The sequence below is a fragment of the Pongo abelii genome, chromosome 15 (assembly GCF_028885655.2).
Source record: "Pongo abelii isolate AG06213 chromosome 15, NHGRI_mPonAbe1-v2.0_pri, whole genome shotgun sequence".
Lineage (NCBI taxonomy): Eukaryota > Metazoa > Chordata > Mammalia > Primates > Hominidae > Pongo > Pongo abelii.
In genome coordinates, this window is record NC_072000.2 from 106,620,551 (window position 1) to 106,646,074 (window position 25,524).

Sequence of the window (25,524 nt, forward strand, 5' to 3'; positions counted from 1 at the left end):
ATTTGGGATGGTAGTGTTTTCGTTGTTCATGTGATTTTTCTTTGTATTCATATCTTAAGTGGCACGGTCTATTTGGCTTGCAGAGCTGGAACTATGGGGAGGGCCGCGCTGAGCGTTTGGTGGAGACATGGAGCCTGCATCCCCACAGAACACTGGCCCAGAGCAGGTGTCTTGACGTACATAGAAATGTGTCTGTATTTCGTTTTGCTTTTAAGGTTTATTTGCGTTTTAGGTTTTTTGTTTTTATGAAAGTGTTTATTAAGAATGGGCCTTGGAGCATTTTGGAGTTAGACACTAATGGAGAGCCCTGTGGCCAGGCCAGCTGCTCTGCCAGCACCTCTGTTACTTCCCCTACCTTCCCTCCGCCTCCTCGCTGAGCACCTGCCCTGCCCATCTCTCAGTGTACCCCTGCCCTGGAGGGGCTGCGACTGGGACCGAGGCTCTCCTCCACTGCTTCCCACTAGAGCCTTCCTGCCTCTGCCTGTGTCTGTTCCCCAGCACCTCCTTTCTGGCCCAGGGAGCAGGTCTCTCCCCTGTGCCTCACTCCCGGACCTCACCTTCCTCCACCAGGCACCTGCCCTGCACCCTCCTCCCCTACAGTGTCCCTTTGCTGTCAGCACCTTCTCTGCCCCCACCCTGCTTCCCTGTGCTCTCTCCTAAGGACCACCCCTCCCTGTGCGCTCCATCCCTCTAGGGCTCAACTTCCTCAAGTCTCGGAGGCCTGTCCTCTGAAGCTCTGGCCCCCTGTGGCAGCTCCTTCCTCTTGTGCCTGCTCTCCTCATGGCACTTCTGGGTTGTTTGCTTGAATTTTCCTTCTGCTTTCCTCATTTTTGTCCTGTGTCCTGTATGGAGTGTTTTTTTTTTTTTTTTTGAGACGGAGTCTCGCTCTGTCGCCTAGGCTGGAGTGCAGTGGTGCGATCTCGGCTCACTGCAAACCTCTGCCTCCCGGGTTCACGCCATTCTCCTGCCTCACCACCCAAGTAGCTGGGACTACAGGCACCCACCACCATGCCCGGCTAATTTTTTTGTATTTTTAGTAGAGACGGGGTTTCACCATATTAGCCAGGATGGTCTCCCATCTCCTGACCTCGTGATCCGCCCGCCTTGGCCTCCCAAAGTGCTGGGATTACAGGTGTGAGCCACCGCGCCGGGCCTGTACAGAGGTTTTTTTCAGAGTTTCACACGCTCTTCCTCCGCTGCACCTGCTTCTTTGGAGATATTTACTTATTTATTTCAGAGACAGGGTCTCACTGTGTCACCCAGGCTGGAGTACAGTGGTGTAATCATAACTCACTGCAGCCTTGACCTGGGCTCAAGTGATCCTCCTTGGAGATCTTAGGATGTTACTATTTGCAGCCAATTTCTGTGACATTCGTGGTTATATTTATTAGCTGCAGACCTTTCTAGCTGTATACTGGGCAAAACCCAGGGGTCTTTACACACCCCTGCTTTCCATCTTGCCCTCCACCCAGCCACATTCTGCCATGCTGCCCATGGTCAAGTTTAAGACCTATTTGTCCACGGCACGGACAGTCGTCATAGCCTCCTAACTGGTTCCGCATCACCCCCACCCCACCTTGCATTCTGCACCTACTGCTGGGGGATTTCATGTTATTCTGCCACTTCCCTTCCTAGAAACTGTCTGTGCCTCCCCTGTCTGCAGCAGCATCCCCAGTAGAAATACAGTGCCAGCCACGTGTGCAAGTTTAAATTTTCTAATTACCACATTAAAATAGTAAAAACCAGGTGAAATGAATTTTAAGAAAATATTGTATTTTATATATATATCTCCAAAATATTATTTCAGCATATAACCATTGTAAAAACTATAAATGAGATCATTGACATTCTTTTTTCATACCACATTTTTAGAACCCTGTGTGTGTTTACAGTGACAGCACATTCCACTTGAGAGCAGTGCTGCGGGACTGGGGAGTGCAAGCGTCAGGGTCCCAGCCGAAGCCCTTTAGTTTGGGACTTCACAGCCACAGCCTGAGTCCCAGCTCACAACTCCAGACCAAATTCCCCTCCCAGCTCATGTGCTGCAACCAAGACAGACGCCACACATGGCCTGGATCCCCACCCCCCTGGCCTGCTGCATTGGCTAGGCTTTTCCTTGGAGCATGGCCCCTGGTGCTGCTTCCACTCCTATCTCCCTGCCCTGCCCCGAAACCCCATCCCTCAGAGGGACCAGGCATTTTTCAACATCCTCATCCAGATCAAGGCTCCATTGACATTGGAGAATTCAAGCCCAACAGGGAATTCCATTACTTAACATTGAGCACTGACTAAGATTTTTTTTTTAACTAGACTTTTTCTGAAACAAAAATATACCTTATAGTGCAGAAACTGGACTGCATAATTTTTATTCTTGTATTTATTTAATTAAATATTCTAGGTATTTCTTTTTCTTAATTTGAAAGACAGGAGAAAAATGTGTTCTGTTCTCTTCCTCTTTTGTTTAACCCAATCCAAATAAGCCAGAGTCATGTAAGTTAAATGACTGTGCTTCCCATGCTGTCCTGGGGTCTGAGACAGGCTGGTGCCCTGTTCCTGAGAACGCTTGGGAGTGGCCCTGCAGGCCGGTCGTTGGAGCCAGGTGATGTGTGTCTGTGGAACGGGAGACGGCATGCTCGCTTTGGGATCTGATGGGCCCATCTGTTCCCCTGGCACTGGTTCTGCTGCGTCTCTCTGCCTCGGAGTCCTTGAAGTTGTTCTCTGTGAGGGTACACTTCCCCAAACATCCTCTTAGCCTGATATTTGCTGTCTTTCTGTCCTTCTGTCTTGCTCAGCTGTCCAGCACCAGCAGAGGAAGAGGCCTTTCTTGGCCATCCTATTCAACATTGAAATCACTAGAGTCCCCTCCTCCCCAGCACGTTCTCTTCTCTCCCTGGTTTATTTTTCTCCACAGCACTTATCATCATCAGATCACATACATTTCACTTGTCTTCTCATCCCACTTGAACCTAAATTTCATGAGGGAAAGATGCCTGTTTTAATTTATGTTGCATCAGTGCCTGGCATGTGGTATGCACTCAATACTGGATGGATGGATGGATGGATGGATGGATGGATGGATGGATGGATGGATGGATGGGAAGGGACTTCAGGCAAGTTTCTTGACCTCTCTAAGCTTCTTTTCTCACTGATAATATGGCAACAATCCTTACCTTCCTGTAGGGAGACAGGCATGACTGCATTTTCCATTTTCTATGCGAGGCAATTTGGTAACATCTGTAAAAATCATAAATGTATATATCTTTTGGCTCAGTTACTCCACTGGGAGTTTATCCTGTAGGTGCATTACTCACACATGTGAAAAGTGCGTGTGTGCAAGGGCATTCATTGCTACATAGATGTCCATCAGTGGGGCACTTCCACAATAAACCACAGTTTATCCAAACAGTTGAATAGTCTGCAGCTTTAGAAAAGAATGAGGATGCTGTCTTTGTGCCCATACAGACTGATGTACAAATACACTTGGAGGCTGGGCATGGTGGCTCACGCCTTTAATCCCAGCACTTTGAGAGGCCAAGGCAGGAGGATTGCTTTGCTCCTGAAGCCAGGAGTTTGAGACCAGCCTGGACAACATAGCGACACCCTGTATTTACAAAAAATATAAATTTTTAATCAGCTGGGTGTGGCGACACTCACCTGTAGCACCAGCTACTCAGGAGGCTGAGGTGGGAGCATTGCTTCAGCCTGGGAGGTCAAGGCTGCAGTGAGCTGTGATTGCACCACTGCACTCCAGCCTGGGTGACGGAGCGAGACCCTGTCTCAAAAAGAAAAAAAAAAAAAAAAGATGTGGAATGAGAAAGCAGAGGTGAGACAGTTCATAGTATGCTTCCTTTGGTATGAAAAAGAAGAGTGGATAAATGCGTATTCATATTTGCCTTGTACACGCACAAAGACACTCTGGAGAGAGAAATGGGAAGTTAGTACAGTGACTCAGGACAGAGGATCTGGAATGGAGGAGAAGAATGTAAGGCTTTCTACTGTATACTTTTATGTGAGTTAATAATGTATTACCCATTCACACAAAAAGCGTATCTTGAAAGGTTATTTTGAGGCTTACAGAGCATGGGTGTAAGCATCTACCAGTGGCCAGCACCCACAGTAAACACTCTGATTGAAAGTGAGGGCCAGCACCGCTGCTGTTGCTACCCACAGACATTGATGCCTGCCTGCCACTCACCCTGACACTGCTGAGACACAGGGCGCCCCCAGAGAAGCACACATTTTCCCTGCTGTCAAGCACATGATTGACGGAGAAAACCAATGGGTAAGGCAAGTGAGAAACCCTTACCACAATACAGGTGGATCCAAGGTCATTTTTTTTTTTTGGGGGGTCTGCGATTGCTTAAACTGGTGTGCTCAGTCCACCATTGCCAGTGTGTCACAGTAGCATTTAATTAGGCCCCCAGAGGGGGATTGAAGTAGATTGGCACAGGATGTTATCTGTAAGTTACATCCATGTGTCTACTTAGGGTAGTCTCAGTGCACCGTTTTTTTTTGTTGTTTTTTTTTTTTGAAACGGAGTCTGACTTTGTCGCTCAGGCTGGAATGCAATGATGTGATCTTGGCTCACTGCATGCAGCCACTGCCTCCTGGGTTCAAGTAATTTTCCTGCCTCAGCTTCCAGAGCAGCTGGGATTACAGGTGCGCGCTATCATGCCCAGCTAATTTTTGTATTTTTAGTAGAGACAGGGTTTCACCATGTTGGCCAGGCTGGTCTCGAACTCCTGACCTAAAGTGATCCACCCTCCTCGGCCTCCCAAAGTGCTGGGATTACAGGCGTGAGCCACCGCGCCTGGCCACAGTGCAGCTTCTTAATACGGGAGTGAAGGTTTTTAATGTGTTTTGTCATTGCGGTAACATTTATTTTTAATGGTGCTATAAATGCTGTTCATACCTCACTATTGCAAAGCAATACTGTTTTTACTTGATAATACTAGTTTTTGAGTTCTCATGCAGTTTTTTGTTGTGTTTTTTAAGGCCCAAAATAAAATTTACTCCTAACCATGCTGCTAGAAGTTTTTATGTCCTTAAATTTCTCCACACATGGTAAATAGAGTAACAGTGAAGTGATCCTAGAAAAACTGGGATTTGATTTGGTTCTGGTGAAATGTAAGGTGCAGGAATTGGGAGCCACCGTACCAAAATCAGGACAGCAGTCTGGCTCCCCAGGCCTGAGCTAGCTGGTGTAGGCCTGCCTGACAAGGCCAGTGATGGAGCGAGCTGCAGACACCCTTAGGCCCTGGGCGATCAGGTACAGTCGTGTTTGTGGGATCGAGAGTGCTGGGGTAGGCTGGGCCCAGGGGGCACAGCAAGATCTGGCAGAGCTGTGATGGGAGAGTGGAGGCCTCTTAACCCACCGTTCACCATCCCATCATCCTTGCACCTCCCTCCACCACCAAAAAAAAAAGCCCTGCTCTGGCCATGTAAATTATCTCTCTAACCCCTTGCTGAGAAAATTGCATGAAGGTCTAATGGAAATCCTGCCAGAGCAGCGCTGGGTTTTTAGGTTGTTGGCATTAGTGCAGGTCAGGTACTGTTTATAGGTAGGTCACCAGACAGGAGGGTAAAGAGGTGGGGGATGAAAATATTGGCTGTGTCCCCAAGGCTGGCTTGCCACATGCCTATTAATTTAAGAGGGCCAGCCATGCCATTTTAGGGCAGTAAGCAGTGACACCTGCTGCTGAGTAGCTTTTGCCCAATGCATGGTCCCCAGCCCTGGGCCCGCATACTGTGTGGCGTTCAAGCCTCTGTTCTTCCTGCCTGGGGTCATTTGTCAGCAACCTACTTTCTAGGGTCTAATGTTCATGCAGGGAGCTTGCATGGCTCATTAATTTCTTTTCCAGCCGTTCTTTTAAAAATCAAGTTGTCTTATTTCTGTAATTCTCTGTAAAGATGTGTAGCACACATGGCAGGTACATGGCCTCAAAGCCACCCCGGCAGAAGTCGAAATATTTCTTGGCAGATTCTGCCCCTGTGTGCCCAGTACCCCTCTGAGACTTGAGTTGGGGACTCCCCCATCTGTTAAGTGAAGTGGTGTTCAACTTACCTGGGGCTGCTGGGCTCCTAAAGGGACACTGTTACTGGGGCGCTGGTGCAGTGGAGAGCATTTGGCAGTAGGAGCTTCTAGGTAGAACTTGGAAGTCTTGGGACTTTTGGATGCGTTCTGAGATGCGATTTTGCGCTCAGGCGGTCTAGAAAGGGACCGCCCCTGTGGAAGCTATTGCGCTGGCATCCCCATCGCAGGATTGATTGGCAAGCAGGGAAAGAGACTTGTGCCTTTGATGGGGCGGGTATTTTTGCCCTTCGTTATTTGGATTTTAAAGGCAAGACTACTGACATACGCCTGTTAAAGAAACACCTTGGTCAGGGGTCCAAAGTTAGCATATGGAGCAGAGTGATGGTAATGAGACACACACTCCCGAATGAATCGTCAGTGTATCTCTCTCAACACCAGCAGAGAGGGTTTCGAGGAGATGCTTATGGAGATGCACATGGGGCGGCACATGGGAGTGAGGCGGCCTCGGTGGGCCCAGGCTCTGTTTTGGAGTTGTGTGTGCTGCCAGCCGTGGACTGTGGATTTCACTCCCCACCTTCAAGCCGCCACAGCAGAGGGGCAGATGGAGCCAGCCCATTACTTACAGTGACAGTAAAGGCAGAGAAACCCGTGAGGGTGAGGCAGAGCTCTCCTGGCTGTGAGGACTCAGAGACTTCACCTGCAGGTCCTCATAGAGGGGATACCACATGTAGATGCAGTGACCCCCAGATTCAGACGCTCCTACTGTTAAGGAAGAAAGATCCCAGCAGGGCTCTTCCCTCCGCAGTGAACCCTGTGCCTGGCATAGCGTCTGGCACTCAGTGGCCCCTCTGCAAATATTTGTTGGCTGCCTGACTCCCTCAGTGAAAGCCAGTAGCCTAACACCGATTTTAGAAAGTAATTCTGAATTACCCCAAAAGGGCCAAAATGCTCCTTGCTGCCTTGGCTGACTGCAGGATAAAACGTGGAGGGCCTGGATGGACTTGCCCCTTCCCACTGGGAAGCGCACAAGTTTTCTTGCTGGAAAAGTAGACCTTTGAGACTTCTCCATTGTGCTAACTTGTTCTCCTTTGTCTTCACAGAGACTAATAGACAAGTCACGAGTTACCTGTGTCAAATGGGTTCCCGGTTCGGAAAGCCTTTTCCTAGTAGCCCACTCGAGTGGGAACATGTACTTGTATAATGTGGAGCACACTTGTGGCACCACAGCCCCCCACTACCAGCTTCTGAAGCAGGGAGAGAGCTTTGCCGTGCACACTTGCAAGAGCAAATCCACGAGGAACCCTCTCCTTAAGTGGACGGTGGGCGAGGGGGCCCTCAACGAGTTTGCTTTCTCCCCAGATGGCAAGTTCTTAGCGTGCGTGAGCCAGGACGGGTTTCTGCGGGTGTTCAACTTTGACTCAGTGGAGCTGCACGGTACGATGAAAAGCTACTTTGGGGGCTTGCTGTGTGTGTGCTGGAGCCCGGATGGCAAGTACATTGTGACAGGTGGCGAGGACGACTTGGTGACAGTCTGGTCCTTTGTAGACTGCCGAGTAATAGCCAGAGGCCACGGGCACAAGTCCTGGGTCAGTGTTGTAGCGTTTGACCCTTATACCACTAGTGTAGAAGAAGGTGACCCTATGGAGTTTAGTGGCAGCGATGAGGACTTCCAAGACCTTCTTCATTTTGGCAGAGATCGAGCAAATAGTACACAGTCCAGGCTCTCCAAACGGAACTCTACAGACAGCCGCCCCGTAAGTGTCACGTATCGGTTTGGTTCCGTGGGCCAGGACACACAGCTCTGTTTATGGGACCTTACAGAAGATATCCTTTTCCCTCACCAACCCCTCTCAAGAGCAAGGACACACACAAATGTCATGAATGCTACGAGTCCTCCTGCTGGAAGCAATGGGAACAGTGTCACAACGCCCGGGAACTCTGTGCTCCCTCCTCTGCCACGGTCCAACAGCCTTCCACATTCAGCAGTCTCAAATGCTGGCAGCAAAAGCAGTGTCATGGACGGGGCCATTGCTTCTGGGGTCAGCAAGTTTGCAACACTTTCACTACATGACCGGAAGGAGAGGCACCACGAGAAAGATCACAAGCGAAATCATAGCATGGGACACATTTCTAGCAAGAGCAGTGACAAACTGAATCTAGTTACCAAAACCAAAACGGACCCTGCTAAAACTTTGGGCACGCCCCTGTGTCCTCGAATGGAAGATGTTCCCTTGTTAGAGCCGCTGATATGTAAAAAGATAGCACATGAGAGACTGACTGTACTAATATTTCTTGAAGACTGTATAGTCACTGCTTGTCAGGAGGGATTTATTTGCACATGGGGAAGGCCTGGTAAAGTGGTAAGTTTTAATCCTTAATGCTGCACCAGATCTAGAACTTGAATAGGTAGTGACTTTTTTTTTTTTTTTTTCGTGGGAGGGGTGGGGTGTACAATGAATGTGAATGACACTTCTTATTCTTAATGTAAATCTCAATGCATCAGAGCCATAATTTTGGATACTGCATGCCATGTAATTCTGAATCATTTGATAATTTACCTTAGAGCATTTAAAAAAATATAATCAAACTAATTGCCAGCCAAGTCAGTCATCCTCCTGGGAGTATATAGAGTCCCAAGGTTAGCGCTCCTGTATTAGACTATTTCAGTTTTAGGAAAATCATGACCATGTGGGGAAACAATGACTTTAAAATGCTGAAATTAAAATTTATGCTTTAACTGGAATATTTTTTGCTTAACTACTCAATTAGAATATTGTACACCTGATCGATGTGTGTTCAGCACAGATGGCCATGAATTGTCATTTATAGTCCAATTTTTTATCTTAATCATAAAATGTTTAGGAATCTATGAAATTTAACTTTAGGAACAAAACGTTTAGCAGGGTTGATTGATATTATTTTTACATTGTTCTGGCAATCCACAGAAAGAGAAGAGCCTTAATTTTTAAAACCCATTTTAGTCATTTTATGACAATTAAAGTTGTTTAATAAACATCTTTTTTCAAAGAAGCAGTTTGTAGCACTTTGATTGAGGTTCTGTGTACTAAGATACCCACCTCACTCAGAGCCTGACAGTTCGTGGGAACTGCGGGCCGAGGACGCCAACAGCATTGCAGAAGTGCCTCTTGCCACATAAGCGAAGACCTTTTCTGTCAGATGCACTTTGCTTGTGTGCTTTCCCAACAAGGGAAAAGGAGTTTTTTGGTTTTTTGCCTGGGGGGAGGTGCGGTGGGGGAGGGGGATTGGGTCAGAAAGGCACGTGACTCCTCCGCTTTGTTTCGTAAAGCCTGGGACTCCCCAGCCTTCCGACTTCTCCCTTACGTGGCCCTCGTTTGGGCTTCGTTTTGGGCTTCGTCCCCCCGCAGAGGAAGCGGAAGTGCAGGTTTCCCCTCTCCTTGTTCTTGGATGGCAGTTGTGGTTCCGGGATTACTCTTGGGACGCTGACGCTGGCCATGTGCGTAGGCTTCGTCCTCAGTGGCTCCCACCCCAGCGCCTCAGCCCCGGGGCCTGGTGGCCTGTGGCTTCCTCGGTAGTGGGAGGCTCTGCTGCTCCCCCGGAGACCGCAGTCTTTCACCCTCACTCTCTACTGCTGCACCAGGAGCTGCTTTTCAAATTCTGGTTTTCACAGTGGGTGAGATGGCCCCTTGAACTATATATTCCATGTCAAGATGGTGGTTATCTTACTTGTTAACTCATTTTGGGCATTTAGGTTTTTCTGTTTTGTACACCTTTGTAATTAAATATAGAGACAACGATCACTTATACCAGTTTGCGTAGTGAATATGATTCAGCAAAGCGAAGACCTGGTGGCTTTTCTTTCTCTGCAGTGTAAAGACTGCTGAAGTCTTTGCATTGGTAGCTGAAGCAGCAGCTCCCTGTGCTCTTAACGCAGCCCTCCCAGGAAAGCCGGGCCAGGTTCCCAGGCCTGCTTCCCATCTGCAAACATGTCACGGTGGCGCCATCCACCCTGTGCCCATCGTGGGCCTTAACGCAGTGGTTTCTGTTCAGTGTGATGGCATGGCCGCATGCTGCCACCTGGGAACCACAGCAGCCTTCAGGTGCATCTCACCTGGCTGTGCCTTTCACATCCCTGAGCACTACTCCTAGGAATATTCGTGTCCTCTCTACCTGTGGAATACGGGCCTTTGTTCCTAAAGGTGAACTGATCTAAGGTAGCCATGACAGCCATCCTTGTGGGCAGTTTCCGCTTTGGAGGCCAAATTGGGTCATGTGGAGAGATTAGTGATGAACGCTCCATGTGCAACTTTTGCACCTACATAGTTGTAAACGTTCAGTTTCAAATGCTTCTGAGGCATTGAGTATGCAGTTTCAAAATTCAGGACTTAGTATTTGGCCTAAATAGAGAGTGGCCGATCCCAGGTAAGTAGCATTTATGGTGACATTTCTGGCAACCTTGCAGTTCTGAAGGTGTTGCCCCGGACAGGGAAGCCGTGGGGGTGTGCCCGAGTAACCAACGTGACCGACTGGGGACTCTGATTTCTCCCCCTTCTTTACAATTCTCAGTCGCAGTGGCTGGGATGAAAGAGGGATTGCAGGGGTACACTGACAGGTGACTTAGGAGTCATTTGCTGATAGGAACCAGGGGTGGGAGAGGCAAGAGGAGGAGGTTGTGTTTCCTTTGAAAACAACTCTGAAATGTGCTGTCTAGTATGGAGGCCTGTGTGTGTCTTTCTCCCCCCACCTCCAGTTTTAAACACTATGATATTGTCAGTTTTGGATTTGGGGCTTGATCACAATCTTTTTCTTCCAGTTTTTGCCAAGGAGTGTACTGTCCTTAATGTCTGTCTGGTACCTTGTCTGGGGTCCCTTCATTGTGTCTCCGTGCCCTCCCCAAGGCCCCTCCTGCTGGGTTCAGGGCCCAGTGGAGAGCACTGTGCCAGCCTGGGGAGGGGCTGCTTTTCACTGCATGTCCTGACCCCTGGCTCAGCCCAGGCTGGCCTAGGCCCTGCAGGGCGACACCACTCTGTGTCCACTCTGCCCCTCTGACTGCTGCCCCTTTCTTTGACAGCCGGCAGAGCACTTCTGCAGGCAGGAGGACAGGATGCAAGGTGTTCTCCAAGACCAGAACTAAAGGTGCCCGACAGCTTGAGAAGAGGGCACTGGAGAGAGGGGCAGGGAAGCGCCCTCCTCCTCGGCTGTGCTTCTGAGTAATGGCTCCCGCAGACCTGGGGAGGGCCCGGGGAGGGGTGGCCGCAGTGGTTCCTGAGATCAGGTGTGTAAGGTACAATGCGTGCTGCTAACCCTAAGAGAAATTTGGGGAAAATATTTGTAGTTTTCTCACCAAACTTTGAGCTTCCTCATCGAAATTTTTCAGTTTTTCAGCCTAAACGTTATTATGAGCAAGAATATCTTTTCTAACCTAATCTCTGGAATAAAACACAGCATTTGGCAAGAAGGGGCTGTTAACTACTCAGTCAGCATCACTGTTCCAGTGTGTACCAAACCACAGAGATGAGAGGCTCAGACGAAAGTCAGGTGCACGCTGTGTGGCTGGAGAATCCCGCTCCCACCCGGCAAGGGGGCGAGCTGGGCCCTGGGCAGTGTCAGACGCCTTCTGAAGGTGCCAGGCCAGGGCCAGGGGAGCTTCTACTCGCCCTACTTGGGTTGGCCTTTTTCACCAGAATTCAAGAAGCCAGATTTGTGCTGTGACTGCGATGGGGCAGGCTTCTAAACACTACCGGCGGCCCTGGAGCCTTTCTCTGAGGCTTTTTTCTTATTCAGAAGGGGAATTAAAAATTCCCCCAGAGGCCAGGAGAAGGGAGCCTTTGGAAAAGCTTGCCTTGTTTTAAAAGCAAATGCATGTGCAGGAGTAGACACTTTACAAATAACCAGTAACCTTCAGGTCGAAATTTGCTTAAATCATGGTAAAGGATCTCATTTCTCTTTTGTGCTGATTGAACCTTCTAGCAGTTTGGAAGTGTTCTTCTGTGAACCCTTAGCTGGGGACTGAGGGTAAATGCCTTAAAAATGGAGGCATGGAAAATCAGAAAGGAACTATCACAATCATTCTTGTCTCAAAGGGGTTCAGGAATTCTGAGGAAGAAATGCAGTGACAGGGTGGGATTTTATGGGCAAGGACCCCATCCGGGTGGGGCCCAGGGCTCTCCACTGGCTGACTTCACCCCCAGGGCCCAGCTGGCATGTGGCCAGGCAGCCATTTCTCCCCAGTTCCTCCACTTCCTGGGGTTCATTTTAAATATTAAATAAATTGTAAAGTATGAAATGAGTGCTGAAGTTGCCTGCGTACAAGGTCCTCATCACCTCTCGCCTGGGAGGGAGACATTTTCTTTCTTTGTTGAGCGAGCTCAAAGTGTGAGGCAGAGAAAACCTAGGGGTTGGGGGCGGCTGGAGAAGGGATCCACAGAAACCCAAGCACCACATCATGCGTGTCTGACTGCCCACGGAAGAACTAGAAGCAGTTCACCAGTGGATTTTCTGGGGAAAGATTCATGGAACACGGCGTCTGGCGTCCAGTTTTGTGGGTGAGGGCATGGAGGGGGATCCAGCAGCCCTGCCCTGCCTCCAGCGCCGGTGGATGGGGGAGGGACTGGCCTCTGACTGCGGGGTTGCACCATGGCGGTGGTCGGTGTGCCCTTGGCTGAGGTTTCGTTCCTTAGCAGAACCTCCACGTGCGTGGGTAGGGGTCGGGGTCGGGTGACCTGGAGACGCCGCCTCCGGTCTGGTCTGGGTGACAAAGGTGAAGGTTTCTAGTCTACCACTCTGGCAGCAGCCTGCAGGGCCCCCCCTTGTCTGGAGCATGCCCTTTGCCACGGGCTGATTGGGACTGTCATGTGTTGCTTTAAGTTAACAAGGTGCACATCACAGTGACCCCAAGTGATGTCCCAAAGGGAGGAGACATTAGTCTGGCCGAAGTGAAGTTTGTGGCTTTATATGTAAAAGCACTTGTATTCAACTGTTACCTTTGAAACTCAGATCCTAGTTACAAACTATAAGAACGTGCCCCTCCAGTAGAGGGAAACTCTCACTGATGTTGATTTTTTTATTTGTTTCCGCATCTGTTACACGAACTTTGTGTCATAAATTGCTATCCCTTCATTTGGAAGTGTAAAAGAAAAATTTCCTGCATTTTTATCATTTCTGTATACTTGAGTTTATTAAAGATTGTTATGTTAGGTGACACTGTATAAAATTGTATGGATATTTTGAGTGAAAATCAAAAGTAAAATTCACATGTATTTCCTTTTTTATATTTTCATCCAATTTCTTGACAACTTGAATAAATTTCATAAAGAGCCTTCCTAACGTGAAATATTGGTAAATTAAATTCTTAACTGTTGCAATAATTAATGAAGCTTTAATATCAGTATTGTTTTATAATTTTAAGGAAATCATGTTTCTGTTTCACTGCTTTTTTTTTTTTTTTTAGCTGTTCCCTTGTCACTGTCACAGCTAACAAGACTTACTACATACTTGATATTCTGAAGTACTGTGGGGCTGTCCTCTGTATACTGACATTAAATAAACATGTGTGAGTGAACTGTAAATGTAGATAATTTTCAGTAGTCATTTTCACATCTAAGCTTTAAAAATCCCAGTGAACCAAAACCAGAAAAGTTTTTAAATGCTGTGAAATTAAGGACCTTGTTAATGTTTATGGAACAGCCAGCCACCGGAATTGTTCCCTCTTACTTAAGCTGACTGTGTTTCTCATAGTTGGCAGCGTACTCGATGAAATGTTCTGCGTCTCAGATACTGTTTTATGTGGTCCTCCCCTGTGCCAACTCCAGTCCGGGAGAAGGACTGTTGATTGGCATTTCGGCTGAGCTGTGTAGAGGCTTCTGTTTAATGAGAATGCGGACATTCTGAAGTCGTCCTGGGCCACGAGCTGGCTTTGGTTACATGGACTCACTATCCCGGATGCTGGACATCCGACATTCTGTCCAGCCACCCAGCCAGCAGCTGGGAGAGTGGAGAAGGTAGCGGCTGCTAGGCTGCTTTCTTTTTTTTTTATTTTGCTGTAAGTTCTGGGATATATGTGCTGAACGTGCAGGTTTGTTACATAGGTATACATGTGCCACGGTGGTTTGTTGCGCCCATCAGCCCATCATCTATGTTTTAAGCCCCGCTTGCATTAGGTATTTTTCCTTATGCCCTCCCTCCCCTTGCCCCCAGGTAGGCTGCTTTCAGTAGGAGCTCTTTTCCTGGCTAGAGTGCATTGTTTTCCTACTGCTCATCTTGAATAGTGTTTGCTTAAGGCTTTGTGCTGGCATGAGGTTGTCCTGCTGTAGACACCAGGCCCCTCCTCGGTGCAGAGCGTTTCCTACACAGGGCAGTGGGGGACGTTCCATTTGGGATGAGAAGAACTCATGATTTACATTGTCTTACTATGAAATACCATCCCTCACTCTTGACAGACGATGTAGCTGATCTGAGCAGCGCCCTGGCACCCGCAGGCCTAGCCCCCCTGCCTGAGGTGTGACGAGTGAGGGCGAGCTGGCCTGAGAGACAGCCCTTCACGGGGCCCTTGTGCTCCCATTTAATTGTCACTTCCCTGCTGTGTCATGAGACATCCAGGTCCCACTCAGCTGCCTCTCCATGTTGGCAGCCGGCTGAGCCCTGTGCTCTGCCTCCAGCACGTTCATCGGGTGGGGAACTCCCAGAAGCTTCCCACGGTGCTGTCTCTGGAGTGCTGGGTCGGCAGAGCCTCCAGTGCTGAACTGTCTGCACTTTTTGTCTTGAGTCTGGGCTGCCAAAGCGGAGGGAACATTCAGACCTACAGCTCTCAAAAGCAGCCTCCTGGGGCCTACGACTGCCACAAGAGTGCACAGGGCTCTGTTCCTAGCACTGAACAGGGTGTTTTTGTTTGTGTTTTTTGAGACAGGGTCTCGCTGTGTTGCCCGAACATGGCTTACTAAAGTCTTGACCTCCTGGGCTCAGTGATCCTCCCATCTCAGCCTCTTGAGTAACTGGAACCATAGGCACACACCACCAAACTCAGCTAATTTTTGTGCATTTTTATTTCTTTAGGTACAGGGTCTTGCCATGTTGCCCAGGCTAGCACCGAGTAGATTTTAAGCCCTAAAGACTATTAAGTTGACAGCAAGTTTTGTTTTTTTAAGAAAACCATGACATTTTCGTCTTTTAAAAATAGTTTGTACCTTCAAAAAAATAAAAATAGCCAGTTCTCAGCTGGGCGTGGTGGCTCACGCCTGTAAACCCAGCACTTTGGGAGGCCGAGGTGGGTGGATCACCTGAGCCCAGGAGTTTGAGACCAGCCCAGCCATCATGGCAAAACCCCATCTGTACTAAAAATACAATGAGCCGGGCATGGTGGCGGGCGCCTGTAGTCCCAGCTACTCGGGAGGCTGAGGCACCATGAGAATCACTTGAACCCAGGAGGTGGAGGTTGCAGTGAGTCGAGATGGCGCCACTGCACTCCAGCCTGGGCGACAGAGCGAGACTCTGTCTTAAAGAAAAAAAATAACCATTTCTCCATGTGTGGCTGCCTGTCAGAATTAATGGATTCGGAACCCAGGGGTCTCTGGAGATGAATGGACCATCTAGAGGCTCTCAGCCCCCCCCCACCCCTTCCAGGGTCAGTGGCTTCCAAAACCAGCCTCCCCTTTTAGGTGGGGGTCAGCATGAGCAAAATCCTCCTTGAAGTTACTCAAGCTAGAAAGGCTTTATGGAGACTAAGTCAGGTCCCTTCTTCCTGCCCCACACAGCAGAGAGGATTGCAGGGCAGGGCCAAGTGGGTCCCAGGAGCGGGAGGGCCTCCAGTGACAGCCCGGGCCGGTGCTGGTCTCCATCAGTGAACGGGATCACAATGAAGGCCCACTGACTTGCACACGTTCTCTCTGATGCTTTTCTTCCCGCCTTCAGATCGCAGTGGAGCCCTTAAATGGTCATGCCTTCATTTGCATGGTCTTTCCCCAGAAGTCTGAAGAGCACAATCCTTTTCTCTGGGTGGCTTTTCTCATTAGATGCCAGGTTGAGTGGCATCTGGGCAAGTGTGGCCCCTCACTGTCACCTGTCAGTGGACAGGTTAAAGCTGGCAGAGGTACGTGGTCCACCGTCCAGCTACAACTGAGGTCCCAGGCCAGACTGCATGGCAAGTCTGGGGCAGAGATGGGTCCCGACGTCCCTGGGCTGGGCCCAGGGTCCCCGGCTCTGTGGCTCACGTACGCTTGTATGATGTAGAGACTGGCTTCGCATGCCGTGAATAAACCATGGCTGCTTTCTCCAGGTTTGCTTTGGTTCCTTTCTGTCGTGGTCTGTGTAGTGAGAATGGTGGGAGTCTGGCAGGTGAGCAGTTAAGGAGTGTGTTCAGAGGTGGGAGTCTTGGTTCTGAGAGCAGGCTAGCCTGGTCATAGTTCTCATCGTTCCCGCACCGTCTCTAAAAAGGTGTTGCTTTGCAAATAACATTTAACTCGTGTTCTCCCCAGGGTGAGATTCTGCCAGGAGCACCTGCCACAGAGGCCAGCACTGGAGCCTCAGGGGCTACGTGCAGGGCCAAGGCTGGCCTTCTCCCTCTGGGGGACGCCAGTGGAGGTGACCTCCACAGCACCCCGGCCAGCTGGCACCAAGCTCCCAGATGTTGTGGCTGTGTAGAACCAGATTCTGTCTTGTGGTACTTTGTCCACGATCTCAGGAGAGAAGCGCTAGTCTGCCTGCCTGCCTGCAATGAAATGGGTCCAGGACCTGTGTGCGTGTTACTTTTGTTTGGGTTGGAAAGGGTGACCTTGGGGGTTGAATGACCAGAGAGGGTTTTGAACAGTCCCAGGTGGATGAGGGATGAGCTGGCGCCCAGCCCACACTCTCATCCACATCCCACACACTCATCCACATCCCACACACTCATCCACATCCCACAGCTGTCTCCTTGAGGTTCTGTCTTCTCTGACATTCACAGGCCAGGGGTCGTGGGGGTCGGAAGAGGGAGCCCTCCCAGAACCCAGAGCCAGGAGACCGTCCTGGGCCTGACAGAGCTTCAGGGCATGTCCTTTCTCTGACGTGGCCTGTGGCCCTCACAGTCCTGTCTTGCTGTCAGAATCTCCAGTCTGAGCAGCACCTGCAGGGGCAGGAACGTGGCCTTGCTGCTTTATTGTAAATTGTTTTGAACCAAAATATTTTTCATATATATTCTGGTGCAACAAGGTGTAATTCTCTTAACTTAGTATTATAAATTAGAATCAAACCCAAACCAAGAGCTGGAGTATGTTTTTATCACTTAATTTTGAACTGAAATCTCTAGCAGGAATAAAACAGTGACTCTGCGGGGAGCCAAGCAGCTGACTAATATTAGAGCCAAGGCTTGCCCCGTTCCTCTCACAGCGTGGGGGCTGATGGGACGCCGTGCAGATTCTGCCTGGGGAACTCCTTTGCCTGATGGCAACTGGTAAAGCCTGGAATTGCCAGCTGTCCTGCTTCTGGTGCACAGCCCAGCAGCTCCCGCACGCTGCTGAGGACAGGTGAAGCGTGGGCGGGCTCCCTTGCCAGGTCCTCCGTCGGCCGGGTCGGGCCTTGCCCCTTTTCTCCCATGAAAAGGAAGCAGAAGGACAGGGTAAAACCACACTCCCTCCCAGAAGAGCAGGCGGATTGGGGCAGCAGGGTCCCTGTCACTGGGAGTTTGACATGGATGACCATTTGGGCAGTGGATCCCCCACGCTTAAACATGCGCCTCCCATTGTGCTCTGGAGGGAAGCTGCAGCCGGGATCCTTCCATGGGGCCTAGGTGTCTGTTTCTTGGCTTCCTCTTCTGCCACCTGATAATCTTTAGACTAAATCACAGGCTGATAGAAACAAGGTGACTTTTTTCATTTAATTTTCTTTTGAATGGCGTTTTTTCCTCCCGTTGCCTCCAGTGTTCATCACGGCAAAGTGAGTCCATCTCCAGCAAGTGACGGGTGCCAAGATGAAGGGTCCAGTGACTCGCACAAGTCCTCAGCTGCGTGCAGGGCGCCGAGGCCCCTTCCCTGCCATCCGGAGTGCTCACTGTGTCGCACTCCCTGCTTCTGGGCATGCCTGGCACTGATGCCAACTCAGGGCCGCAGCAGGCCCAGCGCACTCCAGGGCTTGTGCCTGCAGGACTGTCTCCTGGGGCTTGCTGGGTTCACTGCTGGAGAACTGGAGGCCAGGCCCATTGGGCCTTCGCTTCGCCTTCCTGTTAACTCCTCTTAGAGACCACCGTTTTCCCCTTTGCTCTGACAGGCGGGCTCCAGGGAGTCCCTGGTCAAGCACCCTGGGGGTCCTCTTGGGTTTTTCACCGGTGGCCAACCTGCTTCCTCAGTGCTCCAGCGTAGGGACCCTGAGTTTTTGTTCACATGCTTTGCATGCTGATCCATTCTAAAAGAACTGTTAACCAGGGTTGACATCAAAAGGGCTAAGCCCTGCTAACGGCAACCCCCAGTTCCCTGTTATGCCAGTATGGGCTACAGAAGGCGAGAGGAGGACAGGTTTGAGGGCGGTAGATTCAAGATCTCTCTGGAAGCTGGGCCCAGTGGAGAGTGGGACAGTGGAGGGCACGAGGGTGGTTCTAGTTGGCTCCCAGCTGCCACCACAACTGGCATCAAGGCTTAGCCAGCAGAAACTGGAGAATGAGTGTGCATTTGTTTTGTGCTAATGGGAGAATAGGAAGCCTGCAGCCCTCGGGTTGGGTCACTTTCTAGGGGTGGGGCTTTGTAGGGACCAGCTGGCGGAAGCAGTGTGTCCCTCAACATCAGGCTCTGGCAGCCTGGTGGCTGCACCACCTCTGCGTCTCAACACCCGCCCTCCCCTGGGAGTGATGGAAAGCAGCCGAGTCCTCCAGGGCCTCACGCTCAGTGAGAGGAAGTCTAAGGAAGGGTGCTGTCCCTCATGGCCATCATGAGCCACCTGCAGCCACTAAATATGTAAACTGGGGCCAGTCCAACCTAAAAAGTGCCATAACGTGTCAACCACACAGCACACCTCAAAGGCTTCTTACCAAAAAAGTCATTAGTAATTTTTATATTGCTGAATATGGTATGAAACATCTTCAGTTAAAATATTAAAATTGGCCAGGTGCGGTGGCTCACGCCTGTAATCCCAGCACTTTGGGAGGCCGAGGCAGGCGGATCACGAGGTCAGGAGGTCTTCAAGACCATCCTGACTAACACGGTGAAACCCCATCTCTACTAAAAATACAAAAAATTAGGTGGGCATGGTGGCGGGTGCCTGTAGTCCCAGGTACTTGGGAGGCTGAGGCAGGAGAATCGCTTGAATCCAGGAGGTGGAGCTTGCAGTGAGCCGAGATCACGCCACTGTACTCCAGCCTGGGCAACAAAGTGAGACTCCGTCTCAAAACAAAAAGAAAATATTAAAATTAATGTCACTTGTTTTTATTATCTTTTCATTTTTTGAGACAGGATCTTGCTCTGTCCCCCAGGCTGGAGTGCAGTGGATCGCGGCTCATTGCACCCCGCATCTCCTGGGCTCAAGCCATCCTCCTGCCTCAGCCTCCTGAGTAGCTGGGATGACAGGCGCGCGCCACCACACCCGGCTAATTTTGTATTTTTGGTAGAGACGGAGTTTCACCATGTTGGCCAGGCTGGTCTCAAACTCCTGGGCTCAAGTGATCCCCCCACCTCAGCCTCCCACAGGGCTGGCTGTCACTTGTTTTTAAGTTGTTAAACGTGCTCCTAGGAAGCTAAACTTAACACAGGACTGGTAGAGACGCTACCTTCCTGTGGGTGGGGCTGCCTCATACCTGGAGCAGCACTCACCTCCACCTGGCACTCCGTGAAAGGGGAGGAAGAGAGGAAGACTCTGGCTGCCAGATGAGGGTGGCCCCTCTCCGTCTGTCCCCAGGCTGGGTCACCACCACTTTCTCCCTCTGCCAGGAGTAGATGACTTTTCTGTTGCCAGGGGGAAGGGAGGTGCCTCCTGGTTCTGGAGATTTGTCACTTCTTGGACACCACATAGCTTGTGGAAAGCACTTTCTTAGGGTGCGCGTGGTGATGAAGGCAGAGTGTCCTGTGTGAGAGGCTTCCTTCCTCCAGACTGTCTACGACAGAAGTGGGGTCAGGCACCTGCTGCCCATCTTTCCTCCACAGCCTTGATGTGTTTGAGCCAGAAGTATGGGGCGTTTGTGGGGTCCTCCACAAGTACAAACAGGGTTCTGTCCCTTTTCAGGGGTCCCAGAGGAAAAGCGCTCCTGTAGACTCTGAGCAGGGGCAGCTGCCACATTCCGTTTGCTTCCTGAGCTTGTCTAGGTGAACAGATTTCAGGTGGAAGGTAAGAAACGGGATGAAATGACTTGAGCGGGACAGCTTGCTTCCCAGCTTCCTGCAGCAGGGTGTGGGCGAGGCTGAAGGGCAGTTTCCGATTGTCACCCTCATTTGTGTCCACACAAGTCCAATGTGTGAGAAGGTAGCAATGTCAGCTTGAGTTAAAGGCTTGTCATTTGTAAACAGTACTCATCAGCCGAAGCCTTCTTCCATGACAGCTTAGGGTAAGTTGTATTCCCAGAGCTGAAAATGTGCAACTTTGGGGCTGCACTGTCGCCATCTTAATGTTCTTCTTCATAAATGAACGCCACACCTTGATGTAACGTAACTGCCGCCCAATAGTAAATGCAAAGAAATGGAAGTACTCTTTGCTGTGTAGGTTAAACCCTCTTAGGTTTACCCAAGCTCACACCTGTATTGCAAAATCTGGGTGAGATCCCCCTCCCTCTGACAGTGAGCCTCTCAGCAGGAGCCACCCGGAAGAACCAGATGCCCCCCGCATTCTTCCTGCTGGCCCTGGTGGGTTGGCCCCCACATCCCTTCTGCACACCCAGCCGCAGCCTCACGGCAAGACTACTTTGTTCTGGGGCTCCCCCGACCTCGGCCTGGGCCCTGCTGTCGCTACCTGTGGGGCCTACACATGTGGACAGCTACAGCCAGAGGGTGCCATGGTCACACCACCCAACAAAGCAAGAACCTCCCCCAGCAGAGAATGCCCTTTCAAAGGTGCCACTGAACTCTGTCCTTGGAGGCAACCCCTGGCTCCGAGGGACTGGGTGTGCAGTCCAGAACTGCGGTGCCCTGGGCTCGACCCTGGCTGAAGGCGCTGAACACCTCCCACGAGGCACCTGCACCTTTGGGTCAGCAAAGCTCCAAAGAACCTGTTCTCAGGTGCCGAGAAACCACTGTCTCCCCCAAGGGCAAGGCCAGCCCTGCCCACTCTTCTCTTGGACGGTATTGAGGCCACAGTGTTGCACCCAGCAGGGTTCCGGTTCTCTAGGAATGGGACGCAGTGATCTGCGTAGGAATTAAATAGATGAAGTGGAGGGTTTGTTCCCACACTGGCTTCCACACCAACAGCACCAGTTTTGACCACGTGGAGCTGCTGGCGGAGGGCGCGCATGGTGGCTGTCGCCCGTCCGGTGTTTTGCTGGATTAATGTAGACTGCTTTGTTTGCAGGGCTCATTGTCATCCCCAAGCCAGGCCAGTTCTCCAGGTGGAACTGTAGTGTAGCGACCCCACTGCTGCGCGCACAGCCTCCCGGGACTCGGACTCGAGGGAGTGACGAGGAGGAGCCCCGAGCTGCGCCTGAGCCGTGCCAGCTGGCGGACCTCAGGCGGTGGACGTCGGCGATAGCCGTGCGGATGGTGACTGGCTCACTCTGCGGCGCCGTGTTTCCGCTGCTCACCCAAATAAATTGTTTCCATTTTAAATCGGTCTTTTGGGGCTGCAGTAAAAAATAAGAAATGGAGTTTTCTTGCTTTTTACTCTAAAATTCAATGTAATTAAATTTCATATATATATATAATATATACATATATACATAGTGTAAAATAAAATGTTTCTTGGACAAGAAATCCCCTGAAATTCAACTGTTATAGTGCTTCAGTGTTTTTGCACTGATTTTTCTATACCTTAGGTGGTCAGAAGACAACCTTGAATGCACTCATAGAGAAAATTGTTATTTTCTGACGTAATGTAATTCAGGAAGACAGATGCTGCAATCACAGATTTTAAAAAATTGTTTGCACTTAAAAATAGTTGAATGCTGGTGGAAAGTTACTTTGCAGATGGGTGTAAGGACTCATGGCCCTCTGAGGTGCGGCGTGAAGATGCCCTTTTTACCTGTTGATGTTTATTTTAATACTATTGTTTCCAACGCAATCAACTCTGTATTATATGTATAAATAATGTAATTCTGCAGTTGGGGAAAATAGTTACTTCACTAGTAATTTTCATCATTTAAGAGTGATATTTCTAATTCACAAAAAAAGTTAATATTAAAACTATCTTGAATATACCGCTTGTTTATCTTCTGTTAAATTGGCTTAGTTTGTCCTGTACATTTGGGTTGAACTGGTTGGTATGGAATTGTTTTGTCTTTTTCACCCCATGTTACTCGAAGCCCCCTCATCAGTCACACTTGAGACGGGCTGTTCAAGAATATGGCTCAGGAGGGCTTGGGCTCCGTGGTCGCCTCGCAGTCTCAGCTGTCTGTGGCCACTGTGGGCAGCTGCACATCTGCAGAGGGCTTCAAGATCACGTTTCCATACAGCTCCGAGTCCTTTTTTCGTCATTGAAAGCCTGTGACCACACATAACACAGTTTCTACAGTGAGTATGAACGTGGGACATGAACTAGCTAATCAAACTGTTTACCTGAGATCTTTTTTTTTTTTTTGAGACGGAGTCTCGCTCTGTCGCCCAGGCTGGAGTGCAGTGGCACGATCTCAGCTCACTGCAAGCTCCGCCTCCCAGGTTCACGCCATTCTCCTGCCACAGCCTCCCGAGTAGCTGGGACTACAGGCACCCGCCACCGTGCCCGGCTAATTTTTGTGTTTTTAGTAGAGACGGGGTTTCACCATGTTAGCCAGGATGGTCTCGATCTCCTGACCTCGTGATCCGCCTGCCTTGGCCTCCCAAAGTGCTGGGATTACAGGCGTGAGCCACTGCGCCCGGCCTTACCTGAGGTTTTTCTTACTTGGTTGAAACCAGCTCGTGAGCATCTGTGAGTTTAGGGCATCCCACACCTGCTCAGCGAGTTACTGGAATCCCAACAGAATGTGCAGCTACCAAGCAGAAGAATGTTTATTTTTTAAAAAAATCATTTACAACTGGATTCTTTGAAAGCTTTATTTTGTGAGACTTTAAACCATGAAGTGTCTGAAACCTATTTCTCTAATTCATCACATTAAATTGGGGGCATGTCTTTACTTTCAGGCTTTTGAGGGGAGGTATGCTACATTTTCACCATTTGTATGAATGCAGCCATGGAAAACTTCACATCAGCTCAGCCCTCGGTTTAGTTTTCTTCAAAGGAGAGATTAGTTACAGCTTGAGTTCTCAGCCTGCCCCACTCGGAGGCCCCAGCAGGGCCTCTGGATCACGGGGCCATGAACTATGGAGTGAGTCTTCTAGAAAGAGAAATAATACAAGACACAAAGACTTGCTGTTCTAAATGAAAGAATCAGAATGGATAAATTAGACACATGCAGAGTGACCTCTGTATTAAGATAAGATATTAGCACGTTTTAGGTACTTTGGTATTTCTGTCATTTTAAAGTGCTGATTGCTAGGTGCTGTCAGTTACACAGGAAGCCAAACGCAGGAGGGCCCAAAACAGCTACAGTGAACCACGGGTGTATTTGGAAGTCAGAAGGAACTACTTTTGAAAATAAATATACAATCATTTTCTGTTTAAGACAGAGTCTCACCTGTCATCCAGGCTGGAATGAAGTGGTGCGATCATACCTCATTGTAGCCCCAACCTCCTGGGTTCAAGTGATCCTCCCATCTCAGCCTCCCGAGTAGCTGGAATCACACGTGTGTGCCACCACACCTGGGTAATTTTTTGATATTTTGTAGAGATGGGGTCTCCTTATGTTGCCCAGGCTGGTCTCAAACTCCTGGGCTCAAGCGACCCTCCTGCCTCAGCCTCCCAAGATGCTGGGATTACAGGTGTGAGCCACCACACCCAGCCAAGTCTAGAATTCTTAATCCAGCAGTCTTCCTGGTCATCTCCTTATTCTGTCTCCGGTTTGTGGGAAGTGGCAGGTGGAAATTTAATACCAGGACAATAATTATGTAAAGATTTGAGCAGTTTGGTCAGATGACCCAGCCGTGTCCAAAACTTTTGCTGGCCCCAAGATGGCATCACTCGAGACGGTTAGTCCTAGCTCTGCCTCAGCCCAGTCTGTCACCCTTCGCTGGTTCTGGAATGCAGTTTGCATTTGGCCATAACTGTACTAACGCTGTCAGATACACCCCAGTTTACTCTAGATGCATCTGTGTCAGGAATAAATCTTTATTTTTATGGCGCTGTTCCTAAGACTGCTCCGTAGCCAAGTGGGCCAACATGACTTCCAAAATCTAACTGCCTCATAACTGTCCCCACCACTGTCACCATGGACTCAAGCACTCAGCAGGCCCTGGGCAGATGGCAGCGAGGCAGCGTCAAGGCTGGTCATGCCCTCAGTCAGGTGCCCTGGAAAGACTAGCTTCCCCGGTACGATTTGGGTTTGCTCTTCTCACTTGTTGCCTTGCACTTTGTTACACTTCTAGCGTTGGAGAATGCATGGGGATTAGGCCCAGAAGAAGCCAGGAAGAGGTCGGCCGTGCCAGGGGTGGGTCTAGCTGGACTCTAGCTGCCTCGTGGCAGGCTGGCTGCACCGCAGGTGTGGGGACAGCAGAGCAGGAGACGGGAGGTCACGGTCGCACTGCTGCCGCCTGTCACACAAGGGCGTGCACATCTGAGTGCCGGATGGAGATGGCTGCTTACTGCTTCTCCCCGCAAGGCCCGCCCCCACCAGGGTGGAGGCCCAGCTGCCCTGGGCCCTGGCGTGCCGGGCTCGACACTGCTTCAGAGCGTTTATGCCCGAGTCTAACCAAACCAGGAGGGCCTGAAGTGGTGTACCTTGGGATGGTCCTCCTCTTGCTTTAGGGACTGTTTCTTGCCTCCAGAGGGCCCCCAGCCCCGCTGCCCCCACCAGGAGGAGGGTGACAGTCAGGACAGGGCAGCTGGTGTCCTGGGCACCGGCATCTGCAGACCACATTTGCTTTCTCAAAAAGGCCTGCAGAAGAACTGTAGACTTTCCCTTCATATTTTATAGACGTGAAGGGAGTAACACGTTTCCCAAGTACACACTCAATCCGTTAACATGCCTGACCTTGAAGCCAGGCCGGGGGACATGGCATGGCCCTCCTAGCTACCACTCCCCTACCCACAGGTCCCTCTCTTGTGACCTGTGCGCCGACCCCCCTACAGCCATCTCCCCAGCCTTCTGTCCCCCAGCCCTCCCTGCTGCTGGGCTCTGCCCACGGCCCTGGCGTCTGACTCCCCTGGGACTCCCAGGCCCTCTGTGGAGGCAGAACGGCACCACCCCCCTGCTCAGACACCTCCCCTACAGCAAGGGCAGCCCTCAAGGCTGCACCAGGGTCTCAAATGGGTTTAAAAGGAGCCCAGGGAGAGCCTGCACCGCACCCTGCTCTGAACATTACGGCAAGCCTCACTTCCGGTCTGAA

At 50.3% G+C, this 25,524-nt stretch overlaps 2 protein-coding genes across 25 annotated transcripts in view; one reads left to right on the plus strand and one right to left on the minus strand.

Moving 5' to 3' along the window:
• The window catches only part of WDR20 (WD repeat domain 20), an 83,206-nt gene extending 60,902 nt beyond the window's left edge, over positions 1-22,304 (plus strand). For 9 of the 24 annotated variants that reach the window (XM_009249492.4, XM_054530551.2, XM_063715735.1 and 6 more), the window contains 2 exons: positions 7,135-8,394; positions 20,189-20,287. In XM_009249492.4, the coding sequence (XP_009247767.1) occupies positions 7,135-8,394; positions 20,189-20,272 (1,344 nt within the window). In that variant the 3' untranslated portion in view covers positions 20,273-20,287. Of the gene's footprint in view, positions 1-7,134; positions 9,065-11,084; positions 13,582-20,188; positions 20,288-21,463 lie in introns of those variants that run through there. The other 15 variants (XM_054530554.2, XM_024231798.3, XM_054530558.2 and 12 more) reach the window with 6 other exon arrangements.
• Positions 13,998-25,524, minus strand: part of MOK (MOK protein kinase) — an 89,288-nt gene continuing 77,761 nt past the window's right edge. Inside the window, exons 10-11 of the transcript XR_010137030.1 lie at positions 22,306-22,588; positions 13,998-21,731 (exon numbers count right to left, since the gene is read on the minus strand). The gene's annotated coding sequence lies outside the window, so the exon portion shown is untranslated. The remainder of the gene's footprint in view (positions 21,732-22,305; positions 22,589-25,524) is intronic.